Source organism: Periophthalmus magnuspinnatus, chromosome 22 (assembly GCF_009829125.3).
Source record: "Periophthalmus magnuspinnatus isolate fPerMag1 chromosome 22, fPerMag1.2.pri, whole genome shotgun sequence".
Classification (NCBI taxonomy): Eukaryota; Metazoa; Chordata; class Actinopteri; order Gobiiformes; family Gobiidae; genus Periophthalmus; species Periophthalmus magnuspinnatus.
The window spans coordinates 25,002,821-25,025,784 of NC_047147.1; the positions used below are offsets into that span (position 1 = coordinate 25,002,821).

Sequence of the window (22,964 nt, forward strand, 5' to 3'; positions counted from 1 at the left end):
TTTTATGAGAGTATAGGCTACTGTGCGTGAATGAGTGACAAATGCGTTGTGTGTTATGGAGAATTTGGAGCATTTTGTTGAGATAAACTTTCAACTGGGGTTTACGCAGGATGAAATACTGTGTCTTTTAGCCCACCATCACCACACGATCATCAGTACAAGTACTTTAAAGGGACACTGCATTTGAGTTTGTCTAGTCAGAGGAACCAGACAGCAGCCTATATTCTCATAAAAATATGACTTTTTTCTCATAATATTATGACTTTATTCTCGTAATTTACAACTTTTTCTGGCTTCAACTTTATTCTTGTAAAATTACGACTTTAATGTCGAAATGCTGCGGCTTTCTTCTCGTAGCGCCCGCATTTTTTTTAATTTAAGTGACCCTTATACTCCATCGTAGTTTACAGCTGCACTACACACAAAATTCTGTATATTTTTTATTTATTTTTATTTTTTTGTGGAAAGTAACATTGACAAAATAATTTTCACTTTATCCACCCACAAATGTAAAGCATTTGTGTAGAGGGTAGAAAATTACAGTGTTAAAGCTTCTATTTGTTTAACCAGGTTAATATTTATTCAGCCACTCAATAAAATAATCAGATTGACAGCGGGAATGGTTTAATCCTGGTTTAGGCCTGGTTTAGTCCTTGTGTGGTTTTAATCTGCAGATTAACTACAGACTTTACAATGTCCAATCTCTGTTAAACGCTACAGGGATACAGGAGGACGGGAGGGCATCTGACGCACAGGGATACAGGAGGACGGGAGGGCATCTGACACACAGGGATACAGGAGGACGGGAGGGCATCTGACGCACAGGGATACAGGAGGACGGGAGGGCATCTGACGCACAGGGATACAGGAGGACGGGAGGGCATCTGACTTATTTCCTTGTCTCTGTTGTAGCCAAGTCCCAGATCACGACTCTGGGGCAGCAGTTACAGATGAACCAGCACTGTGTGGACACGGCCTTTAACTTCTACAGAATGGCCCTGAACAAAGGCCTGACCCGAGGCCGGAGGAGTCTGCATGTGGCTGCTGCCTGCATCTATATGGTGTGCAGAACCGAGGGGACGCCACGTATCCTTCCCATAGGAGTTCTAATAGCTTTTTGTAGAACATAAATAGTTAATGCTGCAAGATTAGTCGCAATTTGCATGGGCACAACTGGTAAATCTCCACAAACATTCTCCACAAACAATACATCTACATCTCCTGTCTTATTGAGCATACAAACTGCTAACCCTGTGGTCTTTTTGGCAGTTCTTCTAGGCACGTAAAATGAGAACTTTAAAAAGAATTCTATTATTAAAATTCAGAATGCAAATCTAATCTAACCTGATATAATATAATTGAACAAATTCCTGCCACTGATAGAACATGTTTTTTTTTTTTTATTCTAGAAAATTTAAGTCTAAACTCAGCCACAGAGTTGTTGTTTTTTTTTTTTTGTTAGAGCGCGGTGTAGCCCCCTTTTTTGCAGTTCCCCGTTTGTACTAAAGTGTTAAAATTCATCTTCTTGCGCATTCTTTATACAACAAGTTGGCCAAACAGAATACTGAACGGGGTTGATATTTGCACTGATCGTACTGGCCATCAGACTTATCGGCTGCGCTTTAAGTGAGATGTGATATTACATTATAAAGGACCTTCTCTGCTCTTTTCCTGCGTTGAGTTCTTTGACTCAGATTCCTCAGACATGCTTTTGGACCTCAGTGACTTGGTGCAGGTAGGAAACAGTCCAAACTCTTTTACTTGAAATGATGTTTTGTCCTGCTCTGCCACATGTGCCATTCTCAGTGTTTAAAAAGACACATTTGATGCTTTGATGACAGACTAGTTAAAAAGAGGAGGCTGGAGAGAGGGGCTCATTGCGCAGAATGGCAGCCTCAATTCTGTCAGTCTGTCTCAGGGCAGCTGTGGCTACAATAGTAATCTGTCTAGTCATTGAGTGTGAATACCGGTAGATGTTGACTACAATCTTAAACTTCGACAAGCCTGTATTAAAGTGTAAGCAATTATTATTATTATTATGGAATTAAAACTGGACTATATCACTAAACTTGTGTGACTAAACATATACTACTAAACATATGCCACCAAACTGAAACCAGTACTGAACTGTATTATACTGGTATCTGATACTGGTGCAGATATTGATCATTCTATCACACTTATCACATTATGTAAACTATTTTTGACATTTTAAGAATCCCAAATCAAAACCATGTAACCACTGCACTCCTGTACCAGAGCAGAGCCAGAGCCAGAGCAGGGAGTGTCGAGTCTGTAACAACTGTAGGCTAAAAATACTAAAACTACTGAACCAGTAATGAACCAGGAGTGGAAAATTAAATCAACAGATACCTGTGTTTATCTGAATGTATTGAATATTTGACATTTTTATTCCGTGAGTGCATTATGTTTGGTTTTATGTCATATTACAGCAGAATAACTGTACAGCGTGCTCTGGAGTGACATTCGAAGTCAGTTCAGCCCAAAGGGACAGAGCTGACTTTCTACTGTTCACAACTTTAACCAAGTCCCGGCCCCGACCATTTATATAGAGACTCATGAATCATGAGCACCAAAAATACCAAATATTGTTCTTCTGCTGTTGTCAATTCAATTCAATTCAATTTTCAATTCAATTCAATTCAATTCAATTCATTTATTTTTGTAACGCCCAAAATCACAACAACAGTTGTCTCGAAGGGCGTTCATGTTTTGGTTGATGGGGGAAACCGGAGTACCCGGAGGAAACCCATCCAGACACGGGGAGAAACATGAAAAACTCCACACAGAAAGGCCTGGTGACCCAGGGATCGAACCAACCTTCTTGCTGTGAGACATGAGTGATGGCACTCAGTCACCGTGCCGCCAAGACACAAAAAACAAAACAACAGGAAGAATCAGACACAACAAGAAAAATCAGACACAACAGGAAAAATCAGACACAACAGGAAAAATCAGACAACATAAGAAATCGGCCAGGAGACCAGACGAGGAGGAGGAGAGCCGGGCGAGGAGGAGGAGAGCCAGGCAAGGAGGAGGTCCAACTGTCATCGGGGCATCTGAAAGAGATACACTCCACAGGGGGAGTGGGACAGGGGACAACATGTGAATAGCATTGCTGATGAGAAAATAGGGCAAAGTAGAGGATAGTGCTCAGGTTGCCATACTTCCCCCAGCTAGTTACTCCTACTGCAGCTTATCTTATCCCGGGTTTTAATAACCCTAACTCCCTCACTAAGTAACCTGGTCATACGCTATACCGAAGAGGAAGGTTTTAAGCCTGGTCTTAAATACAGAGACTGTGGGGGCCTGTTTAACATCAGCAGGGAGTTGATTCCATAGCACAGGAGCTTGGTAACTGAATGCTCTCCCTCCCACTGTACTTTTGGACACTCTAGGAACCACTAATAGTCCTGCATTCTGAGAGCGGAGTGCTCTGTTTGGCTGGTACGGGACAATAGCATCTTGCAGATAGGATGGGGCCATACCGTTTAGGGCTTTGTATGTCAGGAGGAGGACTTTGAATTTGATTCTAAGCTCGACAGGAAGCCAGTGCAGATATTTTAGTACAGGACTGATGTGGTCTCTTCTTTTAGTTCCTGTTAGGACTCTGGCCGCTGCATTTTGGACCAACTGGAGGCTCCTTATAGTACTTTTGGGGCAGGCGGCAAGCAGGGAATTACAGTAATCAAGTCTGGAAGTAACAAATGCATGGATGAGTTTTTCAGCATCGTTTTTAGGTAAAATATTTCTAATTTTAGTTATATTTCGCAGGTGAAAGTATGCGGTTTTACAAGCTAGGTTTATATGGGCTGTGAATGAGAGATTTTGATCAAATAGGACTCCAAGATTTTTTACAGTAGGGCTAGAAGCTATATTCACATTGTCGAGTGAGAATATCTGGTCTGACAGAGAATCTCTTTGACCTTTGGGACCAACGACAATGACCTCTGTTGTCTAATATAAATCCTTAAAATCTAAATAACACGATTAGTCGATTAATACACATTTAGGTCGTGTAACACTCGGGCGATTACTGGACTAAAGGCAGACCGCTCCAGTTTATAGCCCTGTTCTTAAACTTCATTCCTTTTTAATGATTGTCCCTCTGCCCTCGACTGTTTAGCACCAAGATGAAAACAAACATCACATGTTTGTGGTTTAGCGTGTGCAGAGCGCCTGGCACATCAACTCCACTGAACACCAGCATTCAGATCTCGTGATGCTTGGAAAGCCAAGCGATATATTAGGTGGTACTTGGTGTTAAAAGTGTAAGAATCATGGAAAAAAACACTGTATAACTCTGATTAAATTCTTACTTCTTAACGAGACTACAAAACCTAAAGCTTACAAGAGTGCATTTTGTTCAATCTAAGAGCTTTAAGACATGTTTTAATGTTCTTAAAACCTCAAAAACACACCTGGAGTTGTGTTCTGCTTCATTCCCACATGTTTGAGTAACTCTTTATTATTAGTCTGTTACATCCCCAAAGCTCAAAATGCTCTGTTCCACCTTGTGATGTCATGAAGTGTAGTGCAGCAACCAGTTTACCTTTAGTTCAGTCAAGAATAGAAAGTCCAGGGCTGAAGTTATCTAGTGATTCAAGAACGATTCTAGTGAAGGTGTGTGGAGTTTAAAAACACAGTGGAGCACTTCCTGTATCACCACACGATGACATCACAAGGTGGAACAGAGTGTTTTCTGTTCACTAGAATCATTTGGATATGTTCAGTACAGATGGGCATTTCCAGGGCTGAACTTAAGGTAAAAGGAAACAACATTATAACATAGATCAGGAAATGGCGTCATATTGGCCCCTTAACTGTACAATATGTTCAAAATTCACACATATTTTTTAAAATCCCAAGCCCACCCCTCTACCCACCGTACCTTGTCCCACCTCATTGCAGGCCCAGTGCAGATGAGGGAGTGTCCGGGTTTAAACAACTGTAGGTTTAAAAATACTAAAAATACTCCAGCCAAATGAGCAGCTGTGTGAGAGACACGAACCAGAGGAAGACCACACCCAGAGATCGGACCACTCCTGACCCCCAAAACATGCACACATGCAGTAGAGAGGGGGGACAGAGGGGAGGAGAGGAAGACCACACCCAAACCCTGACCACTCCTGCCCCAATCCCCCAGAACATGCAGAGGAGAGGGGGCGAGAGAGGGGCAAAATAGGAGGAGGGGGGGCAGAGGGGGACTATTTTTAGTGCAGTGGACCAGAGCGCTTTTAGACTGAGAGGAGGGAGACTTCAAATGGACTAAACCAAGAGAACTAGGACCTGCTTCTAGTTTAGATGTGGTTTTGACCTGGTCCAGCCCTGGTTTAGTACTACTTAAGTCTCCTCTTGACTCAAAATGCAGGTGTTTAGTTCCTGGAATAGTCCTGGTTTAGTTCTGATTTAGTCCTGGTTTAATTTGGATCTGGTTGAGTCCCTAACCCCGGACCCTCCTGCTTTAATCCTGTGTTTTTCTATACTTCCGAGCAGCTGTTGTAGTCCCCAAATGATTTGCCTTGTTGCGGGTGCAGTGTTTGTAAATGAATCAGTGAATATTGATCTGTAGATTTCTGCTCCATCTGTTTTGGTTCTGTTCATCCCGACTGCTCTGACTCCTCTGACCCTCTGCTCTTTAACTGGCTCTTGTAAAGAAGAACATCTGCCACTCATCTGACCCATTGTTCAAAAATCAAATTGTGAGTTTTAGTTCATAGTTTCTCTGCAGAAATAAAGGCCCAAATTAAACTTAAATTGGCTTTTTAGCGATGCCATAACACGTCTTTATTGTCTTCCTTTGGTGATATTTGGTGTTTTGAGTGTTTCTATGTACTAATTGTGTGTAACCACATTTTACACAGCTAACCATTTAAACTGTGAGACTAAACCAGGCCAGTCTCTTGTCTTCCTCTGATCAAAGGGCGTGCTGTGGTGACCTTTGCCCTGGCCACATTCACTTAGCGTCACTTGGGAAGGTTAAGGATTTGAGTTTCAGTTTAAAATCCTCTGAGACGCAAAACTGGACTGACACTGCAGATCGGGTTTCAAAGTTTGGTTTAAGTTTGGATAATGGTTTTATACCCTCGTGTTTCGGTTTAGTCCCGTCGTGGTCCCGTCGTGGTCCCGTCGTGGTCCCGTCGTGGTCCCGTCGTGGTCCCGTCGTGGTCCCGTCGTGGTCCCGTCGTGGTCCCGTCGTGGTCCCGCTGTGGTCCTGGCGTGGTCCTGGTGTGGTCCTGGCGTTGTCTTGGTTTAGTCCTGGTGTGGTCTTGGTTTGGTCCTGGTGTGGTCTTGGTTTGGTCCTGGTGTGGTCTTGGTGTGGTCCTGGTGTGGTCTTGGTTTGGTCCTGGTGTGGTCCTGGTTTGGTCCTGGTGTGGTCCTGGCGTGGTCCTGGCGTGGTCCTGGTGTAGTCGTTGTTTGGTCCTGGCGTGGTCCTGGTGTGATCCTGGTGTGGTCCTGGTTTGGTCCTGGCGTAGTCGTCGTTTGTTCCTGGCGTGGTGATGGCATGGTCCTGGTTTGGTCCTGGCATGACCCTGTTGTGGTCTTGGTGTGGTCTTGGTGTGGTCCTGGTTTGGTCCTGGTTTGGTCCTGGTTTGGTCCTGGTTTGATCCTGGCTTAGTCGTCGTTTGGTCCTGGCGTGGTGATGGCGTGGTCCTGTTGGTCCTGGTTTGGTCCTGGTGGCATGACCCTGTTGTGGTCTTGGTGTGGTCTTGGTGTGGTCCTGGTTTGGTCCTGGTTTGGTCCTGGTTTGGTCCTGGTTTGATCCTGGCTTAGTCGTCGTTTGGTCCTGGCGTGGTGATGGCGTGGTCCTGGTTTGGTCCTGGTTTGGTCCTGGTTTGGTCCTGGTTTGGTCCTGGTTTGGTCCTGGTTTAGTCTTAGTTTAGTCCTGGTTTAGTCCTAGTTTAGTCCTGGCTTTGTCCTGGTTGGCTTCAAACTGACTGGATGGACGATACATTAGTAGTATTGTCACTGCTGGTTGGTAAACGGTCATATATTGGTTTTATAAAAATGTCTAGATCTATAAGGCCAATTCACGTTTTTAATATCGCTGATATTGATGGAAAAAATCCCTCCCTCTTTTCTGTGGCACTCTGGTCATTTTGTAGCCGAACACATTCCACAGTGAGCGTATAGAACGGCTCAGACATACTTTGAGGAGCCGTGTCTCTGTCTGCTTCATGTGACCGGCTCAGTCTGTCTGTGAGAGAGGACAAGGACTGGAGCCAGGACTGGAGCCTCCTGTAGAGCCCCGGTCCCTCTGTGCCGCTCTGACCTGTCTGTTCCACCATATTTTTCATATTTTGTCAGAAATTAAACCTTAAATCTGGGGTAAAACGATGAAAGGATGTAGTAGGTATTTATTATTATTATTATTTCTATTAATCCGCCTCTACCTCCACCAACACACACCACATTCATAAGGTAAATTGGATGTGGACCTGCAGTTTTAACTTGCGAACGACCCACCTGTCTGTCACACAAATAAACAAAAGTCTGAATATATTTATTTATCCAGAGCTCCACAGAAAATGCCTTACACAGTGTGGACCCCAGGCTGTGCTTTTCAGCCCAGCGCCACATAGAAAAGAACTAATTAAATATAACAGCAGCTGTTTGTTTGGCCGCATAATAAAAGTGTGTCTCTAAAGTTTGAACCACCTGTGGAGTTATACAAGGGACAAAGTAGTGAAAGTAGAGGTCAGCAGGGGTCAGAGGTTAACACGCTGTCTGCTCCATGGACCCCCACACTGCCCCCTTCCCCCACACACTCACACTCACACACCCCGGGGATAAAGCCAGTGCCTTCCCTTGGCTCCAGCTTGTGCCTATTGTTGAATATTAGAGCTGAAAGATGAATTGCAATCAAAAACGCGAATATCAAGAGAAATATGGCTGCTGACGAGGAACAAAGAAGGGAAAAAATATCACCGGGGACTGAAAAACGTGGCGGAGTTCTGCAGATTCAGTGAGCAAATCCCTAAACTTACTAAACTGTTTATCTGAGGTGAAAGAAACGTGATTTTGTTTGTGAATGATGGTGACCAATGGGCTCCTTCGATTCATTTACGTCACCGAAATGAACAAATCTGATTCGATGATCACGTTTGGTTCCGGCGTAAGACACGACGGACGGCCTCTGTTTTTTTTTTCTAGAGGGATGTCAGTCTTGGAGTTGACAGGCAAGTGGTTTGTTGCACTTCAGTGTGTCAGAAGAAGAGGAGGGAAGGAGGGAGAGCGGGGAAGGAAAGAGGTAGAGGGGGGTTTCTCTCTCTCTCCTTCTGTCACTTCTTTAACACAATGAGGACATCTGTGAGGGGAGAGGCCGGGCACACTTTAAGCACGCTTTCTGTGAAGGAATCCACAAAAGAATTAAACCAAGACACCCTCAAAATCTGACCCCAAAATCACCCGAGCATCCCCCCCAACATTTGGACAATACAGGCAATTATATAAGACTGCTCCTTTTTTCTGCAGAAGCCACATAGGTGCATGTTTTTTTTAGTTTTTTTTTTTAAAGACAGATGCTCTTCCTGTTCCAATAAGACAACAAAGGGGTGTGTGAGTTTGACACTGACGTACCGGCGTAAATATATCTCATTGTTACATCCAGACAGTTACTCTTTAAGTTGTAGTTTCCCCAATTACTTTTCACTCTTACTCAAGTAGTGTTATTTTTAGCTACTCCACCACCTCCGCTGAAAGCTTCTTCTGTATTATTTCTGTTTTTAATCAGCTTCTGTCCAAAGTGCTGATGCTAATCCCTGAACAGCAGGTTTCATCAGACACATTAGAGATGAGACAGTTACGTAACGGGACACAGGACGCGTTCATTTTCACCGTGTTGAACTCAATTGCTGTTTATCGATGATGTAAGGCTTTGTCAGACCAGGCTCTGCGGTTTTTTAACGTGGAATTATTCTTTTAAAATCACCAAATGCGATATGAGATACTGTATTTAGGCCTATAAAATGTTTGCGTTCATACAGTTGATTTTGCGCAATATAGAACCTTTTAAATGTATTTCTGTGTTTGTTCCAGGTGAATGTTTACGTTCTCGGGAAAACCTTCTTGACCCTGGCCAGAGAACTGTGCATCAACGCTCCAGCTATAGGTAAACTCATGGGTGACATGTTCTTAAAAGTTCATTTCGGAGATAGACGGATAGGCCTGTCTCGATAATTGGAGTAAATATAGACAATAAACGACAATATTGAAACTAATTTATGCCACTGACACAAAAAAACAAACAAAAAACGAGCAGATTTAAAACACAAAAAAATTCTAAAACTACAATATTATTAAAAGTCATGAGCTGCGATAAATAAACAGCAGAATGAAACACCTTTAATGAGTCATAAAAGTTATTTATTCAACCTTTTGCGGCTCAAATCTTACCGTATAGTAAGTGCAAAGACAGTCCCCACAATAAATACTGGCCCCAAAATATGTAGTTCCATCTGTCATTTACTGAACGAGGACTGTATAGACTGATTTGTACTTTTCGGCCATAAATCTACAACATAAGCACGACTGACAACCTGACTGAAGGAGAGAACTTTACCTTCATGTGAACATTTAAGTGTGAAGAGGGCACAGCTCAAAATGTGACTAGAATGCTCTCTGACGGGTCTGCGGGGGAATAAGGTTGTGGATAACTTTGCTGCCATTTCAAATCATATACTTTGAGTAGAATTTTCCCAAACCAGCCCAAAAAATATCACTATCAGCCATTACGAGTCCCATATTGATTCATATCTAGTTCATTTTGCAGAATACGGTATCTCCTCTTACAGAAAATTAGAATTGACTTGGGAAAAGTTTAAAATGCTGTTTTTATTTTCTTTGTGATTTCTACCTGCCACATCAAGAATGAAACACTTCACTATCTCCAATGGCATTTGTATATACACAGGTCCCTCGTTTATCGCTGGTGTTACGTCCACGATATCCACGAAGTCGGCTTTATTTTTTACAGTTATTCTATATCACGTGTCAAACTCAAGGCCCAGGGGCGGAATCTGGCCCTCCGTGTCATTTTATGTGGCCGCGACAAGGTAAATTAAAATGTATGACTGTCTTAAAATGTTAGTTTATCAGTAGATAGGCATTTACACAGTCATATTTTTTACATCTATGCAAATTAGCCCTTGGTGAAATGAGTTTGACCCCTGTTCTACGTGTTTTAAGTCTGTAAAACCCCTCACCACACACTTTATACACTTTTCTCAGACGTTCTGCTGTCTTGTTTTGATAATCACATGAATTCACTGATCGATTTCATTCTTATGGGCGCCATTTTGAAGACTTTTTTTTTCTTTTTTACCAGATCAAAAGATAGAATATTTGTTTTTTTTTTCCTTCCTTTAAACCCATGAATACTATTATTTTTATTTTATTCCTATTATCCCACATAGAAGAAATACCACACAGATTCATAATTTGTTCATGACATAATATCTTTATGTTGGATAAGCATCTTGTACATTTCCAAACAGCATCGAGCCGTTTTCACACAAATATATTTTACAAAAGACACGTTTCGTTTAGGCCGTTCTCCGAAGTGCAAACAACAAGAAAAAAATAGACTACTTTTAATGATATCACTACAGAAAAGTCCAGCTGTATTACTATAGCAACAAATCAATTTATGGAACAAAATCCAAACTAAATTGTACAAGTTTTTACACAAATGTTGCTTCCATAGGGTCCACAGCTCGACAGGCATCCAGAAATGTTAGTTTTAAATAAAATAAAATTAAACTTAAATACAGAATAGTTAATGCTTTCTTCGCGGTAAATCCAGGCAGATCAATGGACTCAAGTGTCTTTAAGCTGCGATCACACCAAAGTAAAGCCATTTTTCAAACTACATTTCAAAAAAGTGTCAACAATTAATATACATTCAGAAACCAGAAAAAAAAAATCTTGAAACGTTTTAGTTTGTTTTGTATTGTAATAATAAAAGGCCTGTACTCGATTTTTCCCCCGCTGTGTATTAAAGCCATTATTGTCACAAGACTAAAATTTCCAACCCGACTTCAATACTAAAGAATTCACTCAACACGATACTCAATCCCAATTTCGATACCACAACGAAGATTTAAAAAAGCAGCTTTTTTATTTATAGGATGTAATATTCATATACAAAATAATAGTAGTTTCTTTATATTGCCAGGTCTTATGCTGTAGCTCAAAATCAAACTCAAACTTTTCATGAGAACTTAAAATCTGTCCTTTGAATGTTACTTTTTAGTATCGATACCTGCCCAGATGAGTATCTAGTTTCGATACTTCGGTACTTTTGACAACCCGAATTTGACCGAAATGCGTCTTGTCCCAGTACAGACACAAATAAGTCCACTGTGTACTGTCTGCATCTATTTATCAAGCGTTTTATTTATTTCTCTGATAATTAGGAAGTGCGTTTTAGCTTCCTAGTTGTTGTTTGGCTTTACCCTGACTGCAAAACTCAGCTCTGATCTCTGAAAGTTGTGAAAAGCGCTTCTAAACTCATCGTGGTGAATAATTAGTACGCTCAGAATGCATTAGGTAAGTGAGGAGTAACTTTGGACAACTGCAAAACCGTTTAAAATGAACTAGTTCTGTTTTTCACGGTTTCGAGACGGTAAAAAATCAAGTACAGCGCCTTTTTAATGCAGCGTTTTAAATGATCAAAAGTAGCAGTTTACAAAGACACACGGACAAAAGAGGACAAAAATGTACATATGTTCGTATATGTGATTTTCATAATAAGACTATTTTGCAATCAACCAATTAGAAAAGTCTTAGTATAAATAAAACAACGGGACAAGTATAAATAACATGAGGTACTACTCTACAAGTAAAAAATAGATTTAAATTCAAACTAAAAACATTCTGACATAATTAAATATTTACTGATTAAAAAATAAATTAAATCTTTACAAAGCCCCACGGACAAAAATATAATAATTAAAGCGGCGGTATTTGAGTTCTATGGGGTATTAAAGACGGGGTATTTGACTTAACGTATTTATATCACCATGTTACCTTTTATTGTTTTGAAAATGCTATATTCACGTTAGCTTTTTTGGCACTCTGAGTCTCTCCTCCCCTTTTGCTCTCTGTGCTAAGTCCCTCCTCCTAAGTCCTTCAGAGCAACGTCACAACACAATCAGCTGCATCCCACTAATGAATTTACTGCACATCACATCAGGTTTGTCAAGCGGGAGCGTGGGTGATGTAGGCTTGTGGGCGGAGCCTTGTACAGAATCTAACCGTGAATACCGTTTTCGAATAGGGCCCAGGAGAGATCACTAGATTACTCAAACATGCACGGATGACGTCTTCAGGCACGTTTTTAATGAGGGAAAAACATTATAACATGGTATATTTTGCAGAATACTCCTTCTTTAAACATCGCAGTTGTCAATATAGGTTAGTAGTTCACATGTGACGCGGTATTGCCATGTTAATTTAAGTTTAATTATATTATTTTTTTGCTACGTTTTAAATACATTTAGGCACAATCATAAATATTGATGCAAAAAGTAGAAGTGGATTATTACATTTAAATATTGAAATCAGGCACATTCAGTTTTGTCCTACTAATTTCAAGCAACCATGGACTTTATCTATTGGGAGGGCATCTGACGCAGGGGGATACAGGAGGATGGGAGGGCATCTGACACACGGGGATACAGGAGGATGGGAGGGCGTTTGACACGAGTTTTCAAAATGGACTTCCGTGTGAGCGCAGCTTTAGTTTGCTACATTTCATTAAAGGCTTTTACAGTTTTACAATTATCTCTCTGTATTTTATTTTTGAGAATTCAGGAGTAGAATATTAACTCCGGTATCTGTCCTCCCTGCACGCCGGTCCCGTTGGTGCTATCCGAGGAACACTGGAATTGGAACGTCACTTTTCCGCACTGTACTTCGGTCATTCCCTCTTGCCCGAAATAACTCAGCTCGCTTCCATCCAAAACCGCGCTAACTGTGTAGAAAGTGTCTTGCTCGACTTGCACCGGATTCTCAAACCAAACCGGGAATGTGCTACTAGATCCATCGGATACGAATTTGGTGAGGTTTTGCGCCAAAATGATCCCTTGGCGTTTCAGTTCGATTTTGACGCTGTATTCCGCCTTCCCTCCGCTCGATCCGTACAACCCGAGCCCGGCGATGAAAATTCGCTTGTCGACTGCAAACTGAATGCTGTCACACCTCCCACGGTAACGCCACTGGTTGCTACGATACGCCGAAGACTGGAATCGGTGACATCGCTGCGGCGCCAACCCTTTTCTGGGCGTTAACGGGAAGTCCAGTTGTGGTTTTTTAGCAGCGGTGAACCATAAAAACACATTGTGCGTCTCTTCTAAGGTTAAAATATCGGATTGCGCTGCTCCGTTGGCGAATTCCTCTAGCGTCATGGTTGGGATTCGGACCAGAAAGAGCGCTTTTCCGAGTACTTCTCTCCTGTTTCGAATAGTAGGACCCAAACCTTGTCTCTTGCATTCAGCGCTAGCCCAGTTCAAAACCGCGTCGAAAATGACCACTTCCTTAGCGTTCAAAGTTTCGCGTTGCAGGATAATCTCCAACGTCTGCAGGTCGATTTCGCAGAAGCCTTCGGAGCAGAGGGCTAGCTCGGCCTGGGCGTCGATCACTTCCCAACATCTCTGCGTGAGTTCAGGTTCTTCGAAAAGGCGGCTTTGGGACAGAAGGACGCAGGCGTTTTTAGCTTCCAGGCTCGTCTCTAGGAACGTGACGCAGGCCTTCGCTAAAGCCGGGACGATGTATTTCTTAGCAGCGTAAAGAGTGGCCAGAACGGTGTCCGCCTCCAGGTCGATCTCGTCGCTGTACAGGTACCTGAGAGAAAACGGGAAAAAACAAGTTAAAAATTTGACATTTCAAATCGTCCTAATAATTGATTCATTTGAGTAATGCCTGTATGGACCTGCAAGGTTAATCGCAATCAAAAAAAGTGCCATCATTTCCTCCAAAAACAAAATCTCCTGCCTTATTCTGCATAAAAACCTGCTAACCCTGTAGTTTAGATCTGCACAAACATGTTCAGAAATGTGATTCTTGTTTTAGTTTGTCAGTTTAGATTTCAGTCTTTTCGTCAATTCCTCTGGACGTGTTTAAAATGTGAACTTTGGACAGAATCCTTTTATTAATCTCAATGCTCGTCAGGTGTAGCAGCAGCAGTAATTGTAGTACTACTGGTATTACTACTACTACATTATTTGTGCTTAAAATATCACTTTTAATGACGGTGTTTTTAGTTTTTACCACCTTTTGCGGTCAAATTATGCTGTTAAATAATAGAAATAGGGCTGCACAAAATATTGAAATGAATCAAAATCACTATTTGTGTTGGGTGTAATCTTCAAATCTTAAAGGCTGCAATTACAGAATGTGCAAAATACAAAAAAAAAATCTTGTTCTTGAAGTTCAGACCCCAAGAAACATGTTCTAAAATGCCCCTGTGTGTCAGATGCCCCCTTTTTGTTTTTTTCCCCCTCACAAAATAGTTCTTTCTTGGACTCATTTTCAATCGACTACCTTTTAATCGCACGGTTTAGTCCTTGTTCTACTGCTCCAATCTACTTCTCTAAACTCAAGAATACAGTAAATACAAGATAAGTGCTTGAATGTTTCCCAGAGGCCTCGTGCGTTCTCGTTACAACACTGTCGATGGCTTAAGAGCCGTTTGAAATGGTCCACTTCACTTTATCTTGTCAATCTTAATTAGCGCTCTGTCTTTCTAATACTAAACCGGCTTTTACTAGACCTAGAAACCCCCTCTTTTTTTTCTTTTTTTTATATTTGAAGTTTGAAATCTCATAAAAGTTTCCAAAGTCGAGAGAGTCATTTTCTGACCACAACAAAGTCACCAAGTTATTTTTAGTTAAGTTTTAAAGCGTAGAAAGGCAGCGAAGGGGGGGGGAGAGGGCTGAACAAAGAGCAGAGCAGGAGCAGTAATTACAGACAGAGAGACATCTGGGCTTTACTCAGTTTCAAATGAGTCATGATAATATACTTTGAAGTTAAGAGAGGGACGAGAAGGAGGGAGACAGAGGGAAGAAGCAGTGGGCTACACATTTGAAGGTATAAAGGGGCGTTATTTTTAGCCAAGGCTTGATAGAAATAGGCTTTGTCACATTGAATCACTGGGGAATATTGTGTTTGTTCACTATGCCTCTAGTTTAAGTGGTAAATGTAGGAGAATTATCAGTAGCATTGGGGATGGAGGAGAGGGATTAGGCACCGTTAAGTCTGTAGCGTTTATGGAAATGTTCTGGAAATGAATACACAAAACAGTTTTTCTTTGCTGAAATAATCCACAGCTCCGAACCACGAGCTACGTCTATCCATAGGTGGCGCTGATTAGATTATAATTATTTTAATTCAGATGGTTTTGTAGTAACGGTGCTTGTTGTAGCAGAGCGTTTTGGCGACTTACTTGAGCAGAATGAGGAAAGCCGCAGGTTCCACGTCTGGGATCTGGATCTCGGATTCTTCCTCGGCCAAGTCGCCGTAAAACATGGCACAGAAGACCGAACTGCCCACCGCCAAAACGTACTGAGGGAGGACGATATAGACACGATATAAGCGCGATATAAACGCAGCATAAACATGATATAGACACAAAGTAAACACAATATAAATAACATAGAAAAATGACAAACATGATGTAAATAAAAAAACACAAAAGACTAAACTGCCCACTGCCAATACTAAACTAGAGATAAACTAGAGGATTTAAGATTATTTTAATAATCTCAAACGCGTACAAAATATATAATATAACACAATATAAGTGTAGAGTCACATTTCAGAAAGCGTTTGTGCAGATCGAAACTACAGGGTGTGACGTTTTTATGCACAATAACTTTTTTGGTTTGTGGAGGAAATTATGGTACTTAAAAAAATTGCGTTCGATTTAATTGTCCTCAAGTACCAAGTTCTATTACTTCAAAACTATTAGTCAAGTAGAAGGACAAAATAGAGGAAATTAATCAAGTAAGAGTAAAAAAGTATTTGGGGAAACTACTATTCACGTAAGAGTAACACCTGGTTTATAATGTGAAGGACAAAAGCGTAAATAATGCACAAAAACTGAGACAAACTAAATCATATCTGAAGGAGCTGTAAGAAACACAAATGTTCAAATCGTTTCATATCGTCACATAAAGCTCAAGTCACCTTAGACTTACTCGCAGGGTGAAGGGGAGCCACAACTTTTACTCAAATAAGTACAAATAAGTAAGTCAGTACTGTTACACTGCACAATATATGACTCAAGTAGCTAAATATAACGTTGTGCATAACTATAATCAGATTTTCTTTCTTCAACGTCATCTCCAAAGTTTAAAATTCTTGCGTAGTAATTGTACAAACTTATCCTGGTCCAACCTGCAGCCCACACCCCCCCTCACCCCCTCACCCCCTTCTCCCCCTTCTCCCTAACCCGACTTTGATGTTACCTTGTGGGCAGGGACCTTCTGCGACTCCCCCGGTGGACCAACAATGAAGTGCACGTCCGCCATCAGCTCATTGTTAAACATCAATGCATTTCTGTGGATGGAGAGAGAGAGAGAGAGAAAGAGGGGAAAAGGAGGGAAGAGAAGAGAGGGAGAGAAAGAGGGGAAAAGGAGGGAAGAGAAGAGAGGGAGAGAAAGAGAAGGGGAAGGGGAGAGAGTAAAAGAGATGGGGAGAAATAAAGAAAAGATTGTAAAAAAGGGGGAAAGAGGGACAGAGATCCAGAGAGAAAGTGATGAAAAAAGATGAGAGGGGGAGAGATGGAGAGAGAGAGAAAGAGGGAAGAGAAGGAAAGAAAAGAGAGGGAGAGAAAGAGAAGGGGAAGGAGAGAGAGTAAAAGAGATGGGGAGAAATAAAGAAAAGACCGTAAAAAAGGGGGAAAGAGGGAGAGAGATCCAGAGAGAAAGTGATGAAAAAAGATGAGAGGGGGAGAGATGGAGAGAGAGAATTAGTGTTGCATAACCAGGACTCCTACTCCCTCCTTCTGCCCAGAGACATGTGCTATTTTCAACATTTTGGAAAAATCTTCACATTTAGGTTCAACAAAGGCTCAGGTTCAGGAGACGTGGGTTTATACGACGGCTTTCTTATTTCTTATTACAAAAGCACGGCCAAGAAATATTTCAATTTAAAGGTGCACTGCGTAGAGTGTCTGCCCCCTTTTGGTTTCCATGGAGATGTACGCATTACACTGGAATGTTTCACAGTATAGCATTTAACATGTCTACCTTGCATTTTCTTCGGTGTTTTATTGCTTGAAGTTAGTTAGCCTGAAAAAACGTACAGCTACTCCACAGATCTGAACTGTAACTTTGCCTAGTGGCGTAACCTGCTTTTCTCCAGGAATTAGGTAACTTAAATGCCCTGCTGAGGAACATTCTATAGCGTCTCCATGGCAACGAGCAGGCGGTAGACTCTCCAGTAGAAAAGTTACGTTAGTTTATACATTGCCTGTAGTTTTCAGACGCGACGACGCCTACAGTGATCCTGACATGTTCTAATACGGTACTACGTAAATATTTTTAAGTATTAATCGTAGGTATTTCAGGTGTTTTTACCGACAACACAGACGGTAGATTTCTCCCTTCTCAGTACGTAAACACAAACACATCTACGCAAAGTTGATGAAGATGATTTTTAACGATGTCAAATTAAACCTGCCTCTGCTCTTTTCAAAAAGGCTTTCGCGAGAGTAGTTTCGCAGCACCGTGTTTACATCCTGAGGTGATGTTTGAGCTCATTTACATGTTTAAAATAATGTCTGTTTATTTCCCCCCCCCCAACTCCGTATCTCCCAAATCCAATTCTGTTTATATGTAAAAGAGAAGAGGACGTGTAAATGTATCTACTTTGCATTCTGCCACTTAGAATGGCCGTCATTTATGATGGAGAGTAGCTGCCGGCTGTGTCTGCAGTAGTCCTGGTTTAGTCCTGGTTTAGTCCTTTGTTTAGTCTTAATGTAGTCCTGGTGTAGTCTTAAGTTTGGTCCTAGTCTGGTCATATTCTAGTCCTGATGTAGTCCTTGTGTGATCCTGGTTTAGTCCTAGCTCGTATCTAAAATGACCAACCTGTGTGTGCTTATGCAAGGTGACTTTGAAAAACACCAGGGAGAAGCTTACTGTAGCTGCAAAATAGGTTAAATGCATGTCCTCATTTCAATATGCACTTTATTCACATTACATAACAAAGACTGAACCAGGTCTACAGCAGGACTAAAACAGGACTAAATGGAGTCTAAATCAAGGCTAAACTGGGTCTAAACCAGGGCTAAACTGTGTCTACACCAGGACTAAACACAGACTAAACCAGGACTAAATGGAGTCTAAACCAGGGCTAAACTGGGTCTACACCAGGACTAAACACAGACTAAACCAGGACTAAATGGAGTCTAAACCAGAACTAAACCAAGACTAAACTGTGTCTAAAGCAGGATTAAACCAGCACTAAACACAGACTAAACTAGGACTAAATGGGGTCTAAACCAGGACTAAACCAGGACTAAACTGTGTCTAAAGCAGGACTAAACCAGGGCTGAACTGGGTCTAAACCGGGGCTAAACTGGGTCTAAACCAGGGCTAAACTGTGTCTACAGCAGGACCTAACCAGGACTAAACACAGACTAAACCAGGACTAAATGGAGTCTAAACCAGAACTAAACCAAGACTAAACTGTGTCTAAACCAGGACTAAACTGTGTCTAAAGCAGGACTAAACCAGGACTAAACTGGGTCTAAACCAAGGCTAAACTGTGTCTACAGCAGGACCTAACCAGGACTAAACACAGACTAAACCAGGACTAAATGGAGTCTAAACCAGAACTAAACCAGGACTAAACTGTGTCTAAAGCAGGACTAAACCAAGACTAAACTGTGTCTAAAGCAGGACTAAACTAGGACTGAACTGTGTCTAAACCAGAACTAAACCAGGACTAAACTGTGTCTAAAGCAGGACTAAACCAAGACTAAACTGTGTCTAAAGCAGGACTAAACCAGGAGCTATTAAATTAAACAAGGACTAAGGTTTAAACCAGGACTGAACCCACTGAAATTCAGTCCGAAACCAGGATCAAGTCATTAATAAATGCAGTAGATCAACTCAAGAAGCACTTTATAAGAGTAAACAGATCTAAACAAGTCTAAACTTGCACTAAACCACTGCTGAAAAACAAGGCCCAACCAGTTTATAACAGGACTAAAGTTGAAGTAAACCAGGACTAAACCATGTCAAAATCAGGACCAAACCAGGACTAAATGTGCCTGTTATCAAAAATCGTACTAATTTACATCCTTTGTCAACTGATTCTAGCCAAAATTGTCTAGTTTTGTTTACCTCTGTGAGTATGGGGAGGGTGGGAGCGCGGTAGTGAACGTCTTGTCCTTTCATACTGCGCTAGAGCCACTGCACTGTCCCTGCGCGTAACCCTCACCAACTTTGGAACTATTTTACGATTTTTCTTTTACAATAATCTCACACTTTACCGTGGTTTGCGCTTAATTTTGAGCACAAGTCCAAGACATACTAAAAACAAGGCAGATTACTGTGCAAATCATTAATTCTTCTGCGTAACCATAACGTCGTTGTATTAAGTTACCAGCCCTGCAGCGGTGCAATGGCATTTCTGAGGCGCTTTAAGACGAAATTCTCACGCTTGTGCAATGTTTACTTTAGTTTGAGTCTCCTGCCAGCAATGAACGTTATGTCCTTTTTCAGAATCTGGTGTAAGTGACGCATTACACCGACACATCACGTTACCAACTTCAAATATACTTTACGTTTTGAGATTTTAAAGACGATGCACCATTGGTTTTTGGCGTCGGGTCCCCGTTGCAGCGGCTGGTCGTGGCTGCAAAACCGCTCGCGTCGCACGTAGCCCTCGGTTGGAGTAGGTAACAGCGAAACTCAACGCCGCAGTCTCCGATTACAAACCCAGCCGCGCAGTAAGGTCATTTTGAGAACTACCTGGTCACGATGCCAAAGTTAAAAAGCACATTTACGCACGCTGCTGCGCTTTCTCACGGTGTAAATACGATGCGGCTTGTTAGGAGAGAACGCAGCCCTTTTGGAGACGATACATTACGTTGTCATGTCATTGCAATAACCCATCTGCGCTGTAATGTCGATGGTACGCGCATGTATGGCGTTTTTTTGTGCGTAAAAATCCAAAGTTTGCCCAGTGTTTACCTCTCTCGGAGCGTGGGGTGGCTGCATTGCCAGCTGGCCGGCTCCACCGTGTTGTTGTTGGTGATGTTTTGCTGGTTGGAGGTCGGGCTGGACGCGGCGCTCGTGCTGCTGCTCGCCTGGCAAACCTGCACCTCTTTGGGCTTCTCCGTGTCCGCCACCGTGGTCCCGTTCTGGAGGCCCGCGGTGCCGTTCACGTTCGCGGGGTACAACTCTGCAGCCATCTTCTTTTCCACCGCCTGTTTTTTCTTCTTATTTTTGAGACTGAGCGATAGAGTCAGGAGCTCAGAACATAGCGGGAACCTGCCCGGGAGCGTACCGATTTTCAGCGACTTTTTGAGGGTTTCTGGTAGAAATAGGAGGCAGGTTAAACACCTCATGACCCGGCCATGATGGAGCAACCTGCAATCTGCCGTTGGCATCGGCTCAATCCACCGCTCCTCTCCGGAAAACGACGAACCGCACTCGGACTTTTTCGGACTGGAGCGGTCGGTGGCAGCAGACTGGCGCTTGAATTGGGTTCAAGTCAAACTGGCCTCGTATTTTTTTATTTTCTAAAAGGGAGAAACTATCCTCTGACAGCTCCCAAACGCGTAAATACAGGAAATATCACCACAGCAACATATGAAATAGATCCACGAGCGCTGCGTAAAAACGTCCTTCTTCCGCCTTTACGCACAACTCGAGCCCGTGTTCCCGTGGCTTCGTGGCGGTCACCTCATCCCCTCTGGACCGCTTCGTTTTCCCTTTTCAGTGTAATCCGACCGCTGCTTCTCCCCCCGGTAATCCTGTGCTGCTCCTCCCGCTTTCCCGCACAGGACATCGGGCAAAAACGACTCCAGCCTGCGCTCTCGTCCGCGTCTCCTCTCCTCCGTAGTAAATACTCGTTTGTGGAGTTTTTTTCCTGCCCGTGCTGTATATTTTCTTGTAGTGTTTTTTTTTTTTTTTTTCTCCCCCCTCCCTCAGTCTTGATCCTCGCTTCGGATGCCCAACCCAAAGCTTTCCCCCTCAGCCAATGAAAGCTCCGGTTTCGCAGTGACGCGCAGCGGGTCTGGCGCCGCCCACAGCCGCTCTGCAGAGTGCGTCACGGGGGCGAGCAGGTCCTCCCACGTCCTGCTGATCGGTCCCGGCTCCCGCTGCGGCTTCAGTGGAACAAAAATAAATAAATCTAATCTAAAAGGGAATCCAACTGCCCCACGCCCTGGTCAGCTGTGGGAACAACGTGCACAGACATCACAGCGCTCTCCAGGGCAATGTACAAAGACTGTCCCGGGAGTGTAAGGGCATTTCAACATTATATTATTATGGACTATTACCAAATCTAAAACATGCTTCTGCTGGTTCTGTTGGAGCATATTGTTGGTACAAGTAACATCTTGTACAATGACGTTGAGCATCATGATGGACGATAGTATACAAAGATTGTTTTATGAATGACACATTTTGTATAAGTGAAGTAATTAGTCAAGTCTAGAAGAACATTTTTCTGTTGTAAGTCAGATGCGTGTACTTTTTGTAAATTCACTTGAAGTCGACGAGGCACCGTTTCCTCGGGTAAGACGCTTAAACCCGCCTCGTCCGTGCGGTTTGAGTCGTTTTGCAAAACCGCACTGAACCTTTTGCTGTTTTAAACACTTGTACACTGTTTAAGCGTTAGTTTTGTCACGATATCTTTCTTTCTTCTTTCTTTATTCTTTATTTGACAGGGACCATGTACAAATTCATTAATCTTACAAAGAAAAGATGATTTGCACCAGATTTAGCTACTGCTACTTTCCATCTGCAGTCCCTGAGCAGGTGAACACACATTAAAAAACACATATCAATTAACAATTACAATATACGACGACCGATCTGCCGTACATATGTCCCCCCCAGTCCAGACTAATATAAAAATCATTATGTGCAGGTTTATACAGTGAGCACAGAGCAGCACCAACTAACTCGACTGATGTGGACACGTTTGATTATTTAAAATGAACTTTTTCACATTTCTAGTAAAACTATTAAAATCCACAGACAATTTCAGACTGTCTGGAGCTGATTCCACCGCCTCATGGTTTGATAAGAAAAAGCCGATTGAGCAAAGGCCGAGGATCTTTTTGGAACTATGCAATTTCGGTTTACGGAGGAACGAGTGAATCGGGTAGTTTGTTCAGAACCAAGAATAGTACATTTTTTTAATGTAGGTGAAGCTGCATTATTAATAATTTTGAATAATTTTCTTAGATTTGAATACAAAATTAAATGACTGAAACTGAACATTTTATATTTACTTAAATACTCACAGTGGTGATAATGGAGGGGTTTTTTATCGAGTGCCTTTACTGCCTGATTATAGGTGGATCTGAGAGATTTTAAAGCCTCTCATTGGCATCTCATCAGCATCTCTATTTCGATATTAAAGAATAGGCTTAATACGCAATACCAATTTCGATACCGTAGTGATAATTAGTCATTTTCTTTTTAGACACTGATAAAGGAAAGAAAAGGTCACATTTTTTTTAAGTATTGACCTGTTCAAATGAGAATCTAGTTTCGATACTAGTTTTTCAATCGATTAGTATCAGATTTTTTTTATATTTGACAACTTTACCAAGCATCATATTTTACATAAATGGCAATAATTTACTCGTTATTTTCCATATTAAATCTACTCGTGCAGCTGAAGACCAGATCAGAAGTTAAAGTTATATATCCTCCTGAGACCCGAGCTTTAATCAAATAAAATAATAAAAAAAT

At 42.0% G+C, this 22,964-nt stretch overlaps 2 protein-coding genes across 4 annotated transcripts in view; one reads left to right on the forward strand and one right to left on the reverse strand.

Moving 5' to 3' along the window:
* The first annotated feature begins 919 nt into the window (after positions 1–919).
* Positions 920–22,964, forward strand: part of LOC117390147 (transcription factor IIIB 90 kDa subunit-like) — a 70,788-nt gene continuing 48,743 nt past the window's right edge. The window contains exons 1-3 of the mRNA XM_055230896.1: positions 920–1,086; positions 1,704–1,735; positions 9,061–9,133. Of these exons, the coding sequence (XP_055086871.1) occupies positions 951–1,086; positions 1,704–1,735; positions 9,061–9,133 (241 nt within the window). The 5' untranslated portion in view covers positions 920–950. The remainder of the gene's footprint in view (positions 1,087–1,703; positions 1,736–9,060; positions 9,134–22,964) is intronic.
* LOC117390675 (BTB/POZ domain-containing protein 6-B-like) lies at positions 10,461–21,179 on the reverse strand. Of its 3 annotated transcripts, none has more exons than XR_008649193.1 (5): positions 20,226–21,155; positions 16,491–16,581; positions 15,467–15,585; positions 11,598–13,866; positions 10,461–11,504 (listed from the first exon to the last, which is right to left on the reverse strand). XR_008649193.1 is itself a non-coding variant. In XM_055230893.1 (5 exons), the coding sequence occupies exons 2-5, from the start codon at positions 20,444–20,446 to the stop codon at positions 12,834–12,836; spliced, it is 1,464 nt and encodes a 487-aa protein (XP_055086868.1). In that variant the 5' UTR covers positions 20,447–20,486; positions 20,902–21,155; the 3' UTR covers positions 10,461–12,833. The 3 variants fall into 3 exon arrangements, 2 of the variants coding, with proteins under 2 accessions (XP_055086868.1, XP_033844348.1); XM_055230893.1 differs by having other exon boundaries at positions 10,461–13,866; positions 20,226–20,486; positions 20,902–21,155; XM_033988457.2 differs by having other exon boundaries at positions 10,461–13,866; positions 20,226–21,179.

Excerpts from the sequence above, each read along its gene's own strand:
- LOC117390675 (XM_033988457.2), bottom strand. The coding sequence starts at position 20,644 with ATGCCAACGGCAGATTGCAGGTTGCTCCATCATGGCCGGGTCATGAGG. Across the intron at positions 16,582-20,225 it reads CACCCCACGCTCCGAGAGAG|AAATGCATTGATGTTTAACA; the intron begins GTAAACACTGGG and ends CTCCATCCACAG. Across the intron at positions 13,867-15,466 it reads GCTTTCCTCATTCTGCTCAA|GTACCTGTACAGCGACGAGA; the intron begins GTAAGTCGCCAA and ends GTTTTCTCTCAG.